At 43.2% G+C, this 20814-nt stretch overlaps 1 protein-coding gene across 7 annotated transcripts; it reads right to left on the reverse strand.

The window, feature by feature from the left end:
* Positions 1 to 582: 582 nt before the first annotated feature.
* On the reverse strand, positions 583 to 19184 carry bcorl1 (BCL6 corepressor-like 1). 7 transcript variants are annotated; one of them, XM_026331057.1, is made up of 12 exons: positions 19040 to 19184; positions 12277 to 12362; positions 9583 to 12189; positions 9251 to 9356; positions 8425 to 8865; positions 6909 to 7096; positions 6385 to 6651; positions 6103 to 6269; positions 5368 to 5513; positions 3882 to 3959; positions 2919 to 3090; positions 583 to 2332 (listed from the first exon to the last, which is right to left on the reverse strand). In XM_026331057.1, exons 2-12 carry the CDS (start codon positions 12280 to 12282, stop codon positions 1984 to 1986), a joined length of 4527 nt encoding a protein of 1508 aa, XP_026186842.1. In that variant the 5' UTR covers positions 12283 to 12362; positions 19040 to 19184; the 3' UTR covers positions 583 to 1983. The 7 variants fall into 7 exon arrangements, with proteins under 7 accessions (XP_026186842.1, XP_026186841.1, XP_026186836.1 ...); XM_026331056.1 differs by having other exon boundaries at positions 8425 to 8898; XM_026331051.1 differs by having other exon boundaries at positions 8425 to 8898; positions 9224 to 9356.
* Positions 19185 to 20814: the final 1630 nt, after the last annotated feature.

Genomic DNA, 20814 nt, shown 5'->3' on the forward strand with positions numbered 1-20814 from the left:
GCTTCTGACAAAACTGTATAACAATGTTTGTTCAGTTGTCATGAAACTATAGAGGACTGTAGAGGCAATGCAGTTTTTTTTTTTTTTAAACAGTGGGCACCAAGTACAGGATGATACTAAATGCTAAATTACCAAGATAACATACTGTCATCTATGTAAGCAGAAGTTAACCGTCAAAACCACTGCATATATTGAAGTGAGCAAAGATCTGCTTCCTTTAAAAGTTATATGGTCTCACTGCAGACGTTGAGCTTGGCAGTTCATTCTTGATGCTGGGAACAGAACAAAATAATCTCACCACAGTCTGCTGATACAAATGTGAGTAAGTGGATTTGAGATATAGACACAAATCTTCCTTGGGTTCACAGATGTTTTTTTGTTTTTTTTGCCAGTACAGCACTAAATCAATATCACTGTTCTTCACATATTATCTCTGAGGGGACAAATTATATGTGATAAAAAATTATGTAGTCAGTAAATTGAGGCCAAAATGGTTCATTTGAAACACAGCTGCATATTTCATTCATTATAAAAGTGTGACAAAGCAAACTGATAAAATTATGATTCACAATCATGCTTTATTCTTGTTGATTTTGTATAAAAGAATCAAATAAAAGGCTCTTTCAGGATCTCACACGCTGCTCAGTCTTTCAGTCTTGCTGTATCCCATTTTCTTTAACTAAACTATACTCTTCTTTACCTTAAGTCTCTTCATCTTAAATATCTTTTATTAGCTTGTGACTTCAAACCAAAACGTTATTGATTGTCAACACAAAATCTATCTTAGCACCAGTACAATAAAACTGTACTTTTGCTGTTTTGAAATACTGTTTCTGAATGAGGGAGGAAAATCTCAGAATAAGGGATCCTAATAAGTACATTTCAAAATGAAGCACCAACCATACAAAGCAACTGTTTCATAGATAGGTCTGTCAGATACACAAGAGGTCAAATATATTAATGACTATTAAATTAAGCACAACAAACAGTGTAAATAGAACACTGCAACACAAAGCACTCAGGGATCTGGTAACACCATATCGGGGCGTGGAGAATAGTCGTGGCTGCAGCTGAGAGGGCGTCGCACCTTCTCAGACACAGGAGCAGACTCTGGACTCCTGAGATGGTACAACTTTTCCTTTGAGAGGTCCACAAGAATCTGTATCAGTTCAAGAGGAGTGCAACCTGGAGAGTGGAGAACACTACTATCTGTCCAGTTCTGTAAACAAACTCTCAAGCTCAAGTTCCAAAAACATTATTTCCAGGGAATGGTACACCTTAGTGTGGTACTTTGTGAAATGTGAAGGAAAAATAAACAACCTAAGCTTTTAGGTCCAGCCAGCAATGATGTCTTGAAGATGATCGAGTAAAAACTGAGACAAAGAACATGGAACTGAGGCTCTAAGCTTGGTGGCAATTGATTGACTATTATGTGCTGTGGTCTGTTCTCTGCAGGTCTCCAGGTCTCCCAGGTTGACAGACCATCTGAGCCAATGGCCTCCCAGATGTCTTAGCTTTCTATAAGAGTTCACTAAGATAAAAGCCTTGGATTATCTCCCATCGAAAAATATCAATTTCCCTCGGGAACAAACTCAAACATAGTCCTAAACATAATCCGCCCCTTGCCACAAGAATACATTTATATAACCAAATGTGTTAACCCTGATGGCAAAATATACATATACACTACCATGTACATACATAATCAATAAAAAAAAGTTTGCCTAATAGTTCTCATGTATTCAAATATACCTATAGATAGGAACCTGAAAGCTGCTTTCCAGCACTGACCACTCCTGTTTGCAGGTCCTTGTGATCCCTTAATCACCTTCTGTCTGAGGTCGAAGTTTTATTGGTGGAGTGTCACGTCTTTACTGTAGCTGGAGTTAAAACACATGATCCTCCTTACAATGGACGGAGAGGTTTCCTGTGAGCTGCTACTTGCACGGAGGGCTCGGGGTTGACACACTGATCCTAGAGAGGTTATCGGCTGCGAGGCTTCCCTGTGTTTGTCATGGTCTCTTCCTTCTCCTCCTCTTCCTCCCCGTCCTCCTGGAGGATGTGAATGGAGGAGCCCAGCAATCTCTGGAGCTCTGGCACACAACGCACCAGATCCACAAGTCCCTCTTCTTCCTCCTTGTCCACCTCGTCCTTGTTTTTGCCTCTGTAGGGTGAAGCTAAAGCAGAGCTCACCTGGCTAATCGATACCTGCTTCCAGAGCTCAGCACGCGACAAACTCACCACCTCCAAGTGTGGATAACGTGCCCGAAAGATCCTCGCGGACATTTTCAGGCGCTTCAGGACGTCTGTCAGCAGGAACCAATTACAGAAGCTGCAAGACAGAAATGTAGGGTGGGGGTTGAGGAAGAACACAAAAACAAATGAATAAATTTAAAAACATAAAGGATTAGGCATTTTTAAGCTTGTATTAACAGAACTGTCCCTTAGTTTTGTCTCAAGTATCCTGACTGAACATGCAGCTGAGTTACAGTGGTAAAATAGCTGAAAAATAATAATATGAAAACTCTTTTTTGAATAATTCAAACTCTGAAATTAGATTTGAGAGTTTATTGCAAAAAAGTCATTGATGCCAGAAAATCCAATTCCTGGAGCAGCCATGAAGTAAACAAGGACAAAATGAGCAGAAGATCCTGAGGATCATAGATGTTTTTGCACTAAAGACACCACTGCCTGGCAGCTGACAATTAATTATTCAATTCATATTGAATACACAAACATGGTGAGCTTTTCCAACAGACCATACTTGGTGCTGTCTCCAAAGAAGGAAATATCAAGATTAAAATGTTCTATGTTATTTTCTTTTATTAAAATAACGAATTTTAGAGGATGGTGGAGTTTGTCTTCAGAAGGCTTTCTATCCACTCTATCTTACTGACAGCATCTGTTTGTGCACTCACCCCTGTGTTAATGACACCTGAACATGATAGCAGGGTAGGAGAGGCTCGTCAGAGAACTCAAACAGAAGGCAATCTTTGTCCAAGTCCTGCTCACTTGTCCCCATTAAATTCTCATCCAGCTCCTGATTCTGCTCATACAGCAGGAAGTCCCAGCATGGCTCCTGGTCGGCCTCTGTGAAGAGAAGTTCACCGAGGTGAGGAGAGGAGGAGAGGACAAACTTTCTGCATCTGCACAGCCACTGAGCTGCGTTATTAGACACGGTTAGGACGCCCTCTAGTGGAAAGTCTCAACCAACCACAACAGACGACGCTGTGATCAGTTACAAAATACAAACTTGTGTCAGTTTATTATCTGTTAATTGCTAATTTAATTTCATTATAATCAGAATTGTATGTATATAAAAATTATAAAAATTATGTTTTCAAATGACATATTCTGATAAAATACATACATTTACAAATTTACTTCAATTTAATAAATCATACACAATACAGAAACATACACAACATTGAACAAAATCAGTCTTACTGGGGGAATATTTGGTGGTTTTATTAAAAGGTTTTATGGAGGAAATGATAAAATATCAAGGGAGAACTAAATATTTACACTACAGTAAGGGTGATTTGTTAAATCATAATGATGAGCAGGATCATTGTTACTGGAAGAAAATATATTTTGTAACACAAAAAGTGAGACACTTTACAAACTGAGTGATTAACCCTGTTGTAAAATATCAATCTGCTGTGCCAAAGTATAAGAAGTTTGCAGCTTGAGGGGAATTTCCTTGCAGAAATCTGATTAGCAGGCCATGACTTGTCAGCCTCATAGACAGCGGAGGAAGGACTCTTTTTACAATAATGTTTAATGAAAAAAGGGAAAAACGACTGATCAGTGAACTGATGGGCTGACAAACAGAAAGACACACACTGAACAGATCTCAGTGCCATTCGGAGGCTTCTTACCAAACAGGGAGCTGCTGTAGAAATCCCAGGGTAAACCGGGATCCTGTTCACTGCGGCCTTCCAGGTCTGTGAAATATTCTGTAAACAGCAGTGAGTGTTTTAGAAGATTTCTATGTTACATGTACTTACTGGGGTACACCATGTCTAAATTTATGAAACCAGGTAGACAGTTAAGTTTGTCTGTGATACCATCTCTTTTGCAACTGTGTACATCCTACCAATGGAAATGGAAAATGGGTTACTAGGGCTCCATGTTTGTGCTGCTACCTTGAGCTCTCTGATCACCTGAGATGCACAGTGTATGATTAATACACTTGACAAAATGTTAACACTGTAGCAGGGTGTGTAGTGCTGGGAAAACATCTTTAAGTCTGGTCGACATCAAAGGCTACAAACCAAAGAGTCAGTCTCTGGCTTAAAGATTTTCCTACAGTCCTCTGTGACAACCAAGAGGGAGTGTTGTGTCAAAAGTGCAATAATCATTTGTCTGACGCAGTTAAGGAATGAGTTTCCAAGAAGGGAAACAAATTTAAAGTAGATTCCCTAATTGACTATTAGACTCCTCAATGAGCAATACTTGACAAAATGATTAAAGTCTTTACACCAGAATAGGCATGATTGTCTTTGTTAATGTTAACTGTTGATATGGGCCATTTTAGCGCTGCAATGAAATCTTACTGGTTATCTTTTAAGTACGTATGAGTGTATGTATGTGTCCATGAACGACTTCTCTCCTTTTCACTGTAACTTCATGCTGATAAAAATGAATGAGTTTCACTAGAGATAATATTACAAAGAGGATGGTAAACAGGAGAAGCAGCCTCCAGAATGACTTGACGGAGCGCTGTAGGTGACAAGTGTTTGTGTCTGTTCGTGTAATTCACCTTCACCTCTTAGCTTTTGTGTTGCTCATGTTGCCCATGGATGAAAAGATACTGACACGTTAGCTTTCTAGACAAATTATTACTGGCCTGTCATAATTCACTGATTAATCCATGACAGGCCTACAACTTTATCTGAGTTGTCTGAAAATGTTTCATTTTACTGGCACTGGATTTCCGTTCTTGGATAACCAGATTCAGCTCTGACAGCAAGTCACAAATTTAACAGCAAATAACTAAAAGCTGTTATTGTGTGTGGATTTAAGATTTTCCTGTGTGTTTCTCATATGTGTTGCTTCCAGCTCGTATTGTTTATTATTCACTGTTCCAAGTGTATTGCTGTGGGAGTGGGCACAGAATGTATTAATGTGTTGACAGATTATTTAAAGGGCTTTTGTAAAGTTGGCAAATACAAGTTTTATTATTTATTTTATTGTCTTATTTCAATAAGCTCAATGATAGCCTCTGTATTTGTTGGTATGAAAAGTGAATATAGCCTGAGGTAAAAAAAAAACAAAAAAAAACACTACCAATTTGAAAATGTGTCTGATTATAAAAACTAGTTCTACAGATGGAAAAGAAGGCTCATAATGAGCATGAACTACCTTTGAGGAAGGTCTTCATGCTGGGACTGTGAGCCAGTTTGACTGGTGTGTGTCCAGAGTAGGTGGCCAGAGTTGGGTCTGCACCGTGGTTCAGAAGCAACCAGACTATTGGAAGGTTATCGCTTGCTACTGCATCATGAAGGGGCCTAAAGAAAGAACAAACAAAGAACAAATGCCTTGCATAGATTGTACACATTTAGATGACAGCTGAAAACATTTGCAAACTTGCTGCATATGGACTGTTAGTTGTGAAAAATGTACTGCAGTAAAACAAAAGTGAGACTAATTTTCAAATACTTCCCTAAGATTATTTGCAATTTGCTGTAACTGTGTTTTGAGGCTAGTTCCTCGGACAGGAAAAGTAAATAGGCTCAAACACGCACTGAATGTTCAGGGTTTATATTTTCAGGTGAGTGAACACAACAAGAAAACAATAAGATGATTACCAGGCTATTTTGAATTAGTTATTCAAATAAAAACATTAATAACAAGCACAATATACACTGTCACTATATAAATATTCGCATGCAAAACCACTAGACGTTTGAGCCAAAAAAGCTAGTAAGCAGACCTTAAAGCTCAGGACTGTTTGCAAAGGTCAAGACATAACCTCCATTCTCAAATTTATTACAAAGGAAAACCATAATAATACTAGAGAGACATATTAATTTATTAAATTCTATTAATTCAACTAAATGAAACCCTGACTCTATATCAAGCACCATGAAATCTTACCGTGTTCCATCCTGGGCACTGCAGTTGACATCTGCACCGTGTTTCAGCAGCATCTGGACAATCTGAGTCCAACCTCGAGAGGACGCCTCATGGAGAGCTGTGTAGCCGGCATTATCTCGTCGATTGACCTCACGGACATCCTTTTCAAGACAGTATTGGACTACGTCCTGTAGAACAGAGTTAGAACAGACAGACTGTGTCACATAAACATTGTCTCAGAGAGATTTAATGGAGTTAAATGCATGTTAATAAGAGTGTGAGTTAACAGGCGTTAGCAGTTACCTGATAGCCCAAGCGAGCAGCACGTTGCAACAAGGTTTCCCCAGCATTTTTATTGACAATGAGCCGTCGAACCTCTGGGGGAACAGGTCTTTTGGGTGGAGACTCTGAACAACTGCTTTTCCCTAATGAGCCTTTCTTATTGGATGGAGATGATGGCAAACATTTTGGAGTGGGTGGAGGGCTATCTGTTTTTTTGACATCAGCACCATCATCATCCAGAACATGTGAGGCACCACGCTTGCCCAGGTTGCTGCGTTTGGTCTTATTCTAAAATACAGATTTATTGATTAGAGCACCGTGTGTAATGAAATCTCTTGTAATGCAATGTCAGGTTACAGCAATGGGCTCCACTTATCAAAGACCTGCGCTGCATAAAAGAAGCTGCAGTCATAACTGTGACAAACATGGGATTTATCTAACCACAGGGGGGCACTGTAAGCTTATATATTAGTGGTACCTTGCTCCTACAAACCCTGTATGACTTTGAAATGTAATCCAACAAGGGGCATCAGCAAGTGACTTACCTTCTGCTCTTCACTGTCACATAAGTGCTTGCTTTTGAACTTTCTCTTCCCCGAAGGTTTGTCATTGCACTCTGGAGAAACCTCGCTCTCCTGGTAGCGCACTGATACTGAGCGAGTAATCAAGGGTCTTCGTGGAGGAGGCTCTGGACTGGAGGCAGTGGGACTCGGACATTGATCCGCCTGTGGATCTGTGATGAAAAACTCTGATTGGAGGTTGTTCTGAGTGGTGTCAAACAGATGAACAAACTGAAAAGTTCACACAAAAATCATACTGTTTCAACTGTTCATATCTATGATATACTCGTGCTGCTATGAAGCAGCTTCATGCTTGCTGGCCAACACGGAGCCTGCTCTGGAATATTCCAGTTCTCCCTGCACCAATCACTCATGCCTTAACCATCTTATCTGCTGAAACAGGATAACCGCTGCCTACCAGCCGTCCTGCTCTGCTCGTCCTGTGCTCTAGTTTGCCATAGTTTTGTGAATTCTCTGTATATACGTCTTAAATGTGTCATATATATCAACAGGCAACTTGTGTGCACTTGATGCAGAAATGAAACACCTCAGGAATTTAAGGTAAGAATTACACATTTATGCTCTTTATATAATCATGTTTGTTAGAAGTTATTTTTCAGGTATCATATACTTAAAATACTCTATTTATTTCACCATTTAAAATTACATTTATTCTATTAATCATTTTAAATGTACTTTTTATGTAGGTGTAAAATCAATCAGTACTTGTCTATTTAAAAGATATTTTTTAAACCTAATCACATATGCTTATCTGTGTTGTTCAGGGGACATGAGTAATAATCTATTTAGGTAAAATATCTTGGGTAAAACCCGCAAAAAACAACTACCAAACAATGTAAACAGGTCATTGTTTTACTCTTAGTTCCAAAATAAGGCAAAGATAATGTCACCAAAGTTGATTAAATCATGAAGTGCTGCTCCGGACAAACATTTTAAAATGGCAACTGCTCTTTGAGAAACTGTCTTACCGTAGCTGTACATTTGTTCCAGACTTGAACTGGACTGCAGCTGTTGTCAAAAAGTTTTATTTATCAGATATTTTTTAAAGAATGAATAATTAGTCTATAAAACATCAAAAATGATCATAAAGGTTCATCCCATGCCAGCAGAGCCAAACATTTAGCTGTTTAGTCCAGTCAGCAGTCAAAAAAGGATTATTGCATAATGGTATTGGAGAACACATTAGGCTTATTTATGAAGCTGTTACCAACTCACGTTAACTAACTAACTAATGATGTGTTTGAAAGGACTAAAACAATTACTTGATTATTTAAAAAAATAAAATACTTTTCATCATCTGTTTTTTTTACAATGAACTGATCAATTATTTGGTTTATAAAATGTCAGAAAACACTAAGAACATGCTACAGGAACATTTTAAAGACTTTTTGTTGTGTCTGTATCTAAACTGCTGCACTTTAAACCTGGGTTGGAAACAGTTAATCAAAACTTCACTGATCTCCAGAGAAAAATGACCTACCTGCTGGCGTTCCACTGTCTTGTCTCACTGAGTCAGCTTCTTCATGGTGGTCTGCATCTTCTAGCTTGTCTTTCTCTGTGATGTAGTCCCCAGTCTGATACTTTCTGCTGCGACATCGCCGGCGCTTCTTATGAGCAGGTGTCTCACCCTCTGCGCTGACTGTCTTGCCCTTGCCCTGGTGCACTCGCTCTGGCAGGGGGTTTGAGCGAGGCCTCCCTCTTGGACGACGGGCAGGTTGGGTTGGAGTTGTAGGGGGTGATGGGGAAGCTGGGGTAGGAGGCAGTGGCGGGGGTGGAGGGGAAGGTGTTGCAAAACCCCATAGGTCAAGTCGAGCCTCGTCAGCTCGCCGCCGTCCTCGCCTCAGTCTTGGGAAGGATCTCTCTGTGGTGTCGTCGTCCTTAGCAGATACAGCAGAGCTACTGAGAGTAGCTACTGGAGTCTCTGCAAGCGGAGAACAGCTGACGCTTTCTGAAACTGGTTGAATCATATTGGTCTGTTACACTCACATCCACTTTCTATGCTTAAAAGTATTACTGCGACACTAAAAACTGCCATCCACACAGTGTGAGACATTTGCTGTCTACATAATACACACAACCTGCCACATTAGTCAGGCTGAGTGCAGGCTATTTATCTATCTAACTACAGCTATGATTTGGCCAGAGTAATCTAACTTTAAGTTCAACTAAAATGTCTATGTGTTGGGCACAGCTGAAAGCACCATTACATTTGTGATAAAGAGCAGAAATTTGTGCAAGCCGTGACAACATTTAGGGTCAGTGAAAAACAAAGACTATGCCTGGTTTGTTACAGGTTGGTTGCTCACTGTTGGTAGAACTGATCTTGTCCTTTGGAACTGGCTCTTTATTCTGAGGAGAAAGTTTTCCTGATGACAGGCTCTGCTCCGGCACAGGTGCACATTGTTTCTTGTGCTGAAATACACACGGGACAGAGTGATCACGCTGTACTGGATGCTATTGATCACAAAGCATATAACAGATGTACACTGAACCCTTGGAAGCTTAATCACCAGGCACAGATTAATCTTATGAAAGGAAGCTCTGTATGTCCATTTTTATTTACCATTTTAGAATTTTAAAATCTGAATGACACAAACATTTCGCTGAAATTATACAAAGGCACAAAAAAATCTTTTACCTTCTTTTGGCAAGACACTTTGGCTGGCGTGTTTTCTGCATCTTGCTTTTTCTTTCCTGTAGCCTTCTTCGATGACTCTGTTGGTGACTTGTCCTTTGCTGGCTTCTTAGGACTGGATTTCTTTTGTTTGATGGCAGTGGCTTTGGCAGGCGACTCCTCTTTGGTTTTGTTGGTCTTCTTCTCAAACTTGTCGCCTCCCCCAGCACACTGCCCTGTAACAACAGATGCAACCTTGCCCTCCAATTTTTCACTGGGAGGACTGTCTGACGCCCCACTTTCTTTCTTCAATATCTCCCCCTCTAACACCTGGGCTAGTTTACTCTCCATCTTGTTCCCGTTTGCTGATGCGTTGCTCCCAAAGAGATGGGACTGGCCAATGGGTTTTGAAGAGCCCTGTTTGACTTGTAATCCCATGTGTTCTACATGACTGATGTGCATCTCAGTATTATTCTCCAAAGGCTCTGTGGTGTACGCCTTCTCAAGTCTTTTCATAGCTTGAGAGGAATCCCCTTGTGATAGCACACCAGGCCATTTTTCCGCAGACCAACATGGAGGGCATTCATAAGCAGAAGTATGTTTGGATTGGGTGTCATGGCTCCCAGTAAGGGGATTCAGAACATCCCCTTTTCTCAATGCAACAGGTGAGCCTTGAGCATTACCCTCACCTGCTATCGATGCTGTATCAAGACCTTGCTGCTTTACAATGGACGCAAGGTTGGACAGGGGAGACTTCATCCTCTCCCACTTATCATCCTCATGTTTGGACGGGCTGTGGTGAGCACTCTGGAACTTAGATCCTTCTGTAACTGTGTTGCCCTTGGTCTTCGGTGATCCTTGTGTGATTTTTCTCTGAACAGATGAGGCTTGATGAGGAAGATGAGGAGGCTGCTGCCAAGCTGAATTGACAACAGTGGTAGAGTATGGCACCGCTGTTTTGCCAGATCCGGACTTCTGATGAATCTGACTACTGGCAGAGCTTGACAGGGCAGTCGACAGGGCTCCTTTAGAGGGACAGTTCTTAGTAATGACTGTGCTGGTGTTTTTTACATGCTTGACACTGTGGGCATGTTGGTTGCCCTTCATTAGACAGGATGGCTTCTTTCCTCCTGAGGCCAGATGTTCCCCTTGGTCAATAATAGATATAAATTCCTGCTTCGCAAAACTCTGAAATTCATCTGCAAATGTCCCCTTTCCATCTTTGCCCCGCAGAGTAGAAGCCAGTATGGGGCTAGCCACACCTACATAGGTCCCAGGGATATTCTTCATAGAGTCTTGTGAGGATCCCTTACCCCAGGTTGGTTTGGGCTCTGGAACCTGGTGATTATGAGGCCTATTAATTTGCTTTTGATGAGATCCATTTCTGTGGGTATTGGGTAAGATAGGGTATTGCACAGCCGAGTTATAAGTTGTAGCATGAGTCCTCTTTGAGTTATGAAACTCTCTCTGATTTGACTCATTATTATGAGGTTCAATCATGGAAACTGGAGGGTTATTTATGCATTTTGGACGTTTTGATTTAGCAGACAAATCGAGAGGGACATCCCTTGGTTCAATTGAGCAAGGTGTGTGGTCCTCTGAGGCAGACGGAAGTGTTGTTTTAAGAGAGCCCATGGTTGTCTTGTCTATGCTGTTGCCTTTGTCTACATGGTTTAGCAGTCTGCTCTGTGAGGTGATGCTGGCCAGTGCAGAACCACAGCAAATGGCAGCAGTGGGAGACAACGTGTAGCGGGTTGGTGCTGCAGAAGTTAATGAGGGGTGCTGCAACGGTGGGGCAATAGCTGGTGAGGCTACCACTGAGGCTAAAGATTTATGTTCTCCTACAGATTTGCAATTCTTACTCGATGAATGGTTAGATTTAAGCTTTGAGGCTGATGTGCCTGCTCTTTTCTCCCCAGCAGGCGCCCGGCCCAGTGAGAATGGATAGGGATAGGTTCGCATGAGAGACGTCCCTACGACACCCGGGCTTTGAGGTTGAATTTCTTTCTGAAACTGACTGGCTGTTGCTTCTCTCAAAGCTGCAATCTGACCCAATGCTGGTGGAAGAGTGATTTTACAAAGTGGAGAGGAAAAATTTGTGGAAGGAAGAAAGGCAACTGGCTGAGCTGGTTTGAACATGGGGGAGCACTGAAACCCAGGGGGAACACTTTGCGCAGATTGTGTTTGCAGATGTGATTTCTTACTGGATGTCACATTGCTGTGACAGGGGTTGAGTGAGTCCTCCCGACTGACTTTTATGCCACTTGACCACTGAGGAGTGGGAAAGACCCCAGCACCGTCAGCTTTGAGTTTTGAAGTCTCTGCCCTTTTGTCTGCTCTCTTCTCTGAGCTGGTGAGGGCTGAGCTTGACATTGGTGCATTGCTGGGCTGTTGAAGTGGAGAAAGCTCAGGGCTGTGGTTGTAATTGTTAGTGTCCAGGCAGGCTTTCGCTGTCTTGCAGTCTGTTGTTGGAATGGTCTTGTTTTGCTGACTGAGGGTAACATCTCCTCTGAACTCAAGGGGCAGCGTCTGGGGGGGATTTCCCACCATACTAGTAGACGCTTTTTTTGGAGCACTGATCTCTCTGCTCACCGTGCCTCCATCCCCTACATTCATTAGTGTAGGATCCACCTGAGTAATAATCAAAATTCATGACGCCAGTGTTAATTAGATAAGAGGAAAGAATGCATAATCTAACAATCTAACCAAAACAATTACCTGCATAGGTGTTTCTTCAGCACAACATGCCTCTGAGGGTAGCTGAGTCAGTCAGGTGAGAGTTTTCCTTAAAATCCAGAAATGCACTGCAAAAAACACAAAAAAACAACACTTAATATAACCACTGTTAATGCTGTTTCAAATACAGAAAAGACTTTCGTTTAATCCTTCATGAAGGAAACTGAACAGTGAGTGATTTACTTTAACCAATTGAAAACTGCCTTTCTTTGTTATGAGAGCCCAGATACGTTAGGCTACAATTTCCTCAGAGCAGGGAGGCAATTCAGCCTAGCAGAGACAAGTATGGTACACCAAGGAACATATTTGTTCTGTTGTTCCCTTTGGTTTTATTTGTTTGCACCCAGGGAATACTAACAATTTCTCAATGCTCACTGATGCAGAATGTGAAAAGAGTTTACTAAAAATGGGATGTACGGTGAGTGAAATGACACCTAAACCATCAGCTGTGCCATGGAGGAATTATGAGCCAAGTGGCTCCTGGCAGAGACACATAAAAGGTCACCGTTTTCAGATTCAGACCAGATTGTTAGATGCCATTTTGTATGTTTTTCCCAGTGTTTTACATGTTAGTCTTAACTCCTGAGGTCTGCTGTTGGTTGAAAAAATAAATCCATCCACATTGGAGATGATGAGAGGCAGTCTAAATCACCTTTAAACATTCCTGTCACAATAGATCCACACCTACAATCTTCTCCACAGATATCATACAAAACACTGTAGTATACGATACAAGACATTATAGAAAAATATTAAACCATCAGTGATGGGGGTTGTCTTTCTTTAAGCAGTGACATTCTGCTGTCAAATATATTTAAACGTCCTCATATACATCACTCTGCACCGTGAAGGTCAAAGATACATGTCAAAGATAAATAAATGAAAAACATTTTCAAACAGAAGAGGATTTTATATTGCTTTACAAACTTTAAGGTATATTCACTATATGCACTCTGCAGCTATCATAAGAAAAATTATAAATATAATAAATTACTACTAGACTAGTAATAGTATTAGATGAGAGACAGACTTCAAAATATTGAAGGGTCAGGGATACAGAAAAAAAACATAATTAGGACATCACTAGTTTTGACTCAGCCTGTTTTCTGACAAGATTTTTTTTTCTACAACAGTCACTTCAAACTGGGGGTTTTGCTTAGAGGTCCCAGGTAGGCCTCTACAGTAATCCATCCATGAGATCAGCTGTGACTGGTCAAATGATCTTTTATTAGTGAGTGTCAGGCTTCTATGTTCTGAATTGATTAAGGCACAGTCACTGTTGGATGAGTGAATGTGAGCTAAAGTTTGACTGGATTAATGTTAAGGATAATAACAATACACTTATTGATAAAGATGATCTATCACTGGACAGGTCGTTATTTATGATTACAGGGCCCAGCTCAGTTTGCTGCAGTTTTATGCAGAGATCATGTTAAAGGCTCATCACTCCTGTCTAATATTAGACATGAAATTTCACCCGTTCCTTCTCTGTTGAAATCCCAACAAAAAAGACATTTTCACAAACGATACCTTCCTTCACAAAGCAATGCTGAGGATGCACATAATTGCAAATCATAACAAACAAACAGTCGGTCCAACTTCATGTCATCTGAGAGCAAATATCTGAAACACTCATGTACACGACAGACGCCAGAGCAGCCCCTGGTATGTGGGCAGAGGTGAGCGCAGGCGAGCGCACCTGCAAGTAAATCAGACGACTATTAAAGGACTATGCAACAAAAAAAATGTGTCAAAGGCTTTTTTGAGGAGGGGGGGGTATGGAAAATGTTTCACCCCGGAGTCAGTGAAACATAACAAAGATGATGCACATAATGACTGACACAACAATCTCTGCTGGAATCTGCGGACTCGGACTGAAAGGGATCCAGCGATGCAGATACAGCTCAGCGCAAGGAGGGTCTGCATTCATTACCGTACAACAGTTGCTTACAGCTAGTTTGTCTTTGTGCTGCGATCAGACGCGGTCTGCTCCACCACAGCATTTGAATCCATCCGCTCTGATGTAGCCTAATAGATGCACACAGCAGCCCGCACACACAGTGGGCAACACCGTGCGGAAGAAACAAAGTCGGGGCCTGACAATTATCCTGGAGGAAAACAGCCTCGAAGAAACAAAATTATTGCGCTCGCCGGGTCAAGCTCAGTGTCCAGCCCACGGCACACAAGATGCATGTCCCAATGTCATATCTGAAAAGTGCACAACATGACCACATGCGTTCAAAAGGGGGACTGGGCCAGTCACAAACAAACAACACGCTTCTCTGTGTTATAAATATCAGCACGGAACAACTCCGGAGAGCTCCGGATCTCTCTCCCCCCCCCCCCTCTCTCTCTCTCTCGCTGGAGATGGCGAGCAGGCTCCATAACGCGAGAATGGCAACTGGCTCTCAGGTGATCGGTCCATGCATCCACAGACAAAACGAGGCAGCCTGTGTCCATCCCTAAACCTCGGCTAAACACCGTGGGGTGGGGGGAACACAGATGTGTCTCGAAATTACAGCAAATGAGAAACCACGACCACCAGCAGCACCCCCCACTCCCTTGTCGAGTGGGCTGCCTGGGCTGTGTCGTGGGAGCACAATGTGTCACATCTCCGTCTGATAAGGTAAGTCAACATCAATGTAAACACACACACACACACACACAAACACAGGAGAGCTAAACAAACAAAAGTCCTGACGACCATCATTTTGTTTCATGAGCCCACGAACACAAGACAAAGTATCCAAACAATTAGTCTTTTGACCAACAAACAAGCGGTTTCGGCGCAGAAGCCCACTGCATTTAGTTACTTGCAGACAAACAAAGTAGCCAGCTGGACGACAAACACACGGGTGGGTGACACAACTTATTACACAGGCTTGAGCAGCTGGAGTGCCCGCTACAAGGAGGCGAACAATATATTTAACTCCACTGACCACCACGGGTTGGTTTCCAGCCCCCTGCGCAGCGGAGTCTCCGCGAAGCCCTCGCACTACTCCCGGTGAGCCAAGCCTGGTGTTGGGCTATTTATCCCCGGCCGACCTACTGTTCCGTGCTCCCGTCTCTGTCGGCCCTTTGGCGGACTGGCTGGCCACTTCGGCGTTGGAAGGTATTCACCGAGCCCCCCGACCCACCAAGCTTTCTCCTCTCCGTCCCCCTCCCCGCTTTAAGACTCTATCGCTCCCTCTCTCTCTCTGAAATATTGAATAATTCCCTAGCAGATCAGCAGTCGAGGTTAAAGATGTCTAATGACACAAACAGTTACCAACCCGCTCGTCCAGATGGCATGTGAACGACGCACAGGCACGACTCGGATACGGCGGTGTCCAGCCTTTCGCCTCTGCCGTCCGTGGCTGTTCACTAATCTCGACGGTTTTCGGTTCTAAAAAGTCCGGGGGGTGCGGGAGGGAGGGAGGGAGGGCGGTGGAGGGGAGGAGGGGAGGGCTGTGGAGGGATGGTGGTGGTGGTGGTGGCGGTGGTGGGGAGGGGGGTCGTCAAGACAGTCCGTTCCGTATCTCCAGTCTCCAGTCTGGTGGGAGCGAAAGAGAGAGAGGGGCAGAAGGGTGCACGGTGACAGCATGGGAGATGTAGTGCTCGGCTAGCAACGCCCAGGATTAGACACTGGAGAGGCTGGGAGGGGTGAGGACTGCAGGTACCGGCATGCAACGCGAGCTCCAGCCGCTCAAGGGGAATGAGGGATCGCGACCAAAGAGTGTAACGGTGCGCTAAACTGAAAAGGCTTATCAGGGTAACGAAGTAGGAAACAGTATTTTGTTATTTAACCAAATGAGGCTCCGGGTTTCACTGAACCTGTGTGTGCTCTTCTCTGACAGCAGGGTCAATTAACGCAGTCACAACAGTGGGTGATGGCTGCTAAACGGTGTTGGCAAAAAATAAAAAAGAGTGGGAGAGGTTTGGGTCTGTTGCAGGGGAATTGACACCAGGACGCAGGACTCTGGGTGTTGGATGCTGTCCAGTTGCATGATGTAGGCTGCAGACTGATAGCCTGGAGAAGATGGAGGGAAACACCAAGGGCTTTTCTATTCATCTCAAAGCCTGTAACTCTGTGGAGAAGCGTGATCTTTGATAAAGTTTTGCTCATTTGTGTTGTTGCTTTGGTTCCAACTCCACAAAAATCTCAATCCCAGGCCCCCCGGCACTGACCTCCACCAGCTATGTGGCACAAAAAGCCCTGGAAAACAATCACTTGCAAGGTTTCTGCACTTCACTGTATTCACTTTGGTTGATATTACATGAGCTGTGGAACTGTTTCCACAACCTGCAGAGCCAGGATTAACACACCGTCCTTCACTGAAACACAAAGTCACACATGGATCTATATCTAAATAACCACAGAGAAAACCCATACAGAGAGGACTTCACATCCTTGGATGTTTGTCAGATGGTCTTCCCTCGTTCATCAGGATGATTACATCCTAACTGTTGCTATTTTAGTGCAGTTTTCTTGCTTTAACCAGGCCAGGGAGTTAAGACATTGTGTCAATGAGACCACAGAACATCGCAAATGAATGTGAACAAAAACACTCACTCGTTCTGCAGTGCAGTATGTCAAAATCACATTTCCTGTTATTCACAGGTCAGGTCAGGTTTTAACTGATCCATTCAGAGACATGGGCTGAAATTCAAAGAAAAACTGCAATTTGGATGGAGCTTCTGATTTTCAATTTTAGACCCTAGTTCTGTGCCAGACCTAACACCAAATGAAGCCAAGCTGGGGCAGAATCTCTGGTCCACACTGACCATAATAACCCATGATTCTCACAGAAACTGGCCCGAGTTGAAGAGAGAAGAAGAAGACTACTGTACAGACCTAATGATATATAAATGAACCTCTCCTGCAGGCAATATCATATTTACATCACAGTGTCATTTGCAACAGAACAACTTTTACTCATAACCTTTTTCTGTATTTTCACACATGCAAAGTGAATCATGGGCTGAGCTTTGTCTTAGCTGAAGTCTGACCTGAGACTAAGTGCTGGAAAACAAAGGAGATATTACATACAGGCCTACGTGGACCAACAGGTCATATTTGGACTCATGAGATGAATGACAACACATGTGCAGCTCCCAGTCATAAACAGGCCAACAGATAAAAAGTTTGGAGCATCAAATCAGTCTCTAGAGCAGATGATCCGCACTCAGTCTTCCCAGATTCTCCCTAAAGATAAACAACCGCAGGATATGCAGCTCTCCTTTCACATAATCACATTTTGGCCCGGTAGTTAAGCAGTACAGGTTACCCTGCTGTAATTAGGCCACTTGTCTTACCTGGATCCTGAAACCAGTGCAGGCCTGCTGTTTACAAAGGTATCCACTGCTTTAGGCTAACAAATTTCCTACTTTTCTCAACACTTGTGCTGGTGAGGAAATAATCGTGCACACACAGCGAGGCTGACATCGTCCTCTGACTGCAAGAGTTTGTTTACAACCAATGCACGATCCGTGTCGTTCCCGGCCACTAAGACGGTGCAGGACAACGACCCTGATCATCCGCCGAGAGCAGAAACTATTTCGCTGCTCTCCTATCGCGGAGTGGATCGGTGTGTGAGAGCCTCCAACATGCCCTTCGCCATTCGCTCAGTAATGGCTGCGTACAAGCAAGCCAAATCGCTGACAGATGGCCAAATGTGAAATTGGGAAACCAAAAAAAAAAAAAAAAAAACAAAACAAAACACCGATCGGTGAGAAGGGGGACGCCGGAGAGATCCGTGTGGGCTAAAGCAGGACTATCACAAAGTCGGCAGCTGACACATCGCATTGTGTCTGAGCCGGGGTAACCCGGAGACCTCAGCGACCGCGCAGGAGCTATCCCGGTAGTGACCGGCTGCTCGGGGCTTCACCACTTATAGACCAGTTTGCTTCACAGGCTCCACGTCGGATGTTTGAATCTGTGGTGTTTAAAAAAAACTTGTCGTGCATGCAATTATAAATCTCCCGAGCAGGGATGTGGCAGCCGATTCCGCACACGCACTATGATAACTGCGATACAGCCCCGATGAAAGCACGTTGTTTATGTCGAAGGCCTGGCTTTTGGAAGTACGTCGTCTTCAAAGTGGGCATATACATGGTCATCTATCTGCGAGCCCTGCTGGAGATTATCGACCCTATTTAGGCCGCCATGGTTTACAGCGACGAGGATGTCCCGTCTAAGTTCGTGGTTCACCTGGTCAATATTGGACGTCGAGGCTGAGAAGGCGACGGGGGGTGAAGGTTGAGTAAAAATCAAGCGCATTATTCTTCCATCTTGGCAGAAGTGATGAATTATTCCACAACAAGCGCAGGGATGATGGCAGGCGATCACAGGAACAGTCAGGGGTGATGTTCCTATTTGCCAGGTTAATGGAAGGTCCGATGCACATGACGCTGAACACACGTCTGAAATTCAAATGCATCACTTCAGATCCACTTGGTGTCAGCGTTTGGAGAGCCGACCGCATCCACGGCAGGCAGACTCACGTATGTCATCTCGATACACAACTTGGCTCTCCATACATGTGACACGATCCTACATAATGCCGTGGGCTAGCAGCGACACATCGCCGCCGCAACTACTGTGGCTCCCGCAAGACACCGACAAGTAGAAAATACAGATATCCAGGTCAAAGTTTGGCAGAGTTTTACTCGCCCTCAATCGCGTTGTGCAATGCCCCCTTTAATGCCCCCTGCTCGCCCGTAACGCCTTTGTTATTAGTAATCGCATGGTATTGCACCGTCTTACCTTGCGCTCCGAGCTGTCTGCTGCCACAAAGCCTGCACACAGCGCAACAAGCTATTGTTGTCTACACAGATGCTTCCGTGCGGGGCCGGGGATGTGATTTTGAAGTAGAATGAATACACTATGCAATATTGGCTTGTCCTCGCGATCTTCCCTTATTGCCAGTTTTCGGTCTGCAGCAGCTGGAGATGAAAATCGCGCACCCTGGGTCCTAGCGCCGGGTAAAGCCCTACAGGTGAATAACAAACAGCCTGCTGCGCGGTGGGCTTGAAGCTTCAGTCGGACTGGACTTCGCTGGAGTCAGATAAATAGGACAGACTTTCTCTCTTTTTACCACCAAAGATTCAACAGAGACTCAGATCCAGTGACCACGTGTTACTTTTTTAGTCTATTGATATTAGTCTATCACACTGATCATCAAATAGTCATTTGTGTCAACACCACTATTTCACAAACACGTGACAGCCCATTAGCATGGCGTTTAGGCTATGATTTAATTTTGATTTAATTTGCAACCGGGCCTTGCACATAAAAAAACTGGTAATGATAATAGAAGTGTCTCAAGTCAAACTGGCAGGTACACCACCAGCTTATTAAAGCCAAATTTAGCCAACAGTTACATCATACGTTTCATATTTTATTACTATGGCCGAGTTACTGAGTGGAACTGCCAGGGTTTGGGCTGGTTTTATCTTTGCTCCATGTTTTTCAGTATCTACCCATGTTGAATCTGATATTTATTTATTGATAGCTACACAACACAGACACATGCTACAGTAAACCTCCATTAGTTTGACATCAGAGTAACTATTTAAGGAAGTAAGAAAATATAACCTGCATCACAGATTCACCTTGGTGGGTTTTGTCCTCTAATGTTTCTGGAGAGGTGTGTTCTGAAGTTGGTTGCATTCTTTATTTCTTATTTGAAAAGAAAAGTTTCAGTGCAGCCCTTTAGATGTATGGGGAATCTGCAAAATGCTACTGAAAAAACACAATATGTGGCCTGGTGAGTCCCATACACAGTGTCTGCCATAACCTGGAGATGTGAAATCCAATGCATATAGTGTTGATCAGCTGAAATCTGAGCTTCAGAAACACCAGCAGTACATGTTATATATTTATTTTACCATGAATCACAGATTGTTAAGATGTTTGACGGGAACTCATGTACAGTAAAGAAATCAAAAATAGCCAGTCTTTGTTCTCTTGGCAACAAACTAAATGAGGCAAACGTGATGTTCCAAAAGTACAAATATTGAAGTTGAGCAACATCAACACGCAAACAAGTCTAATAATAATCAGTGACAAAGACACACATGAAGCTGGGAACATCTAGTTTTCTTTTCTTCCTTTCTTTGATTCTTTTGATGTGATTACACACCAGACCTCTTACAGGTATCCCTGGCAAGGTCAGGACATGTTGCTAATTTATTAGAGCCTTGTAAAAGTGGCTTAAGTCAGTGAACAATGCATGGCTGCTACAGGCCCAGATTTGCCATGATAGAAACTTCCTGTGGGCCAAAACTGAACTAGTGGGATGTGAGAATACACCAAGAAGGAAGCAGGCAGTAGTCTAAACCCTGGTAAGCATGGTCTCACTGGCCTTTAGAAGCTCACGTGCACTGTGGAGATGCTCTTTGTGCCTCAAGAGAGTTCCCTCAGGGTCCTGACAAAGAATCACATCAGCGGCATCACAACAAACTAAAAGCAAAATATATGGTACTTTATTTAGGACCACTGCCTCTGCTATTCGTGCTTTCAGTAAAGTGTCCATGAAG

The sequence above is a fragment of the Mastacembelus armatus genome, chromosome 10 (assembly GCF_900324485.2).
Source record: "Mastacembelus armatus chromosome 10, fMasArm1.2, whole genome shotgun sequence".
Taxonomy (NCBI): Eukaryota; Metazoa; Chordata; class Actinopteri; order Synbranchiformes; family Mastacembelidae; genus Mastacembelus; species Mastacembelus armatus.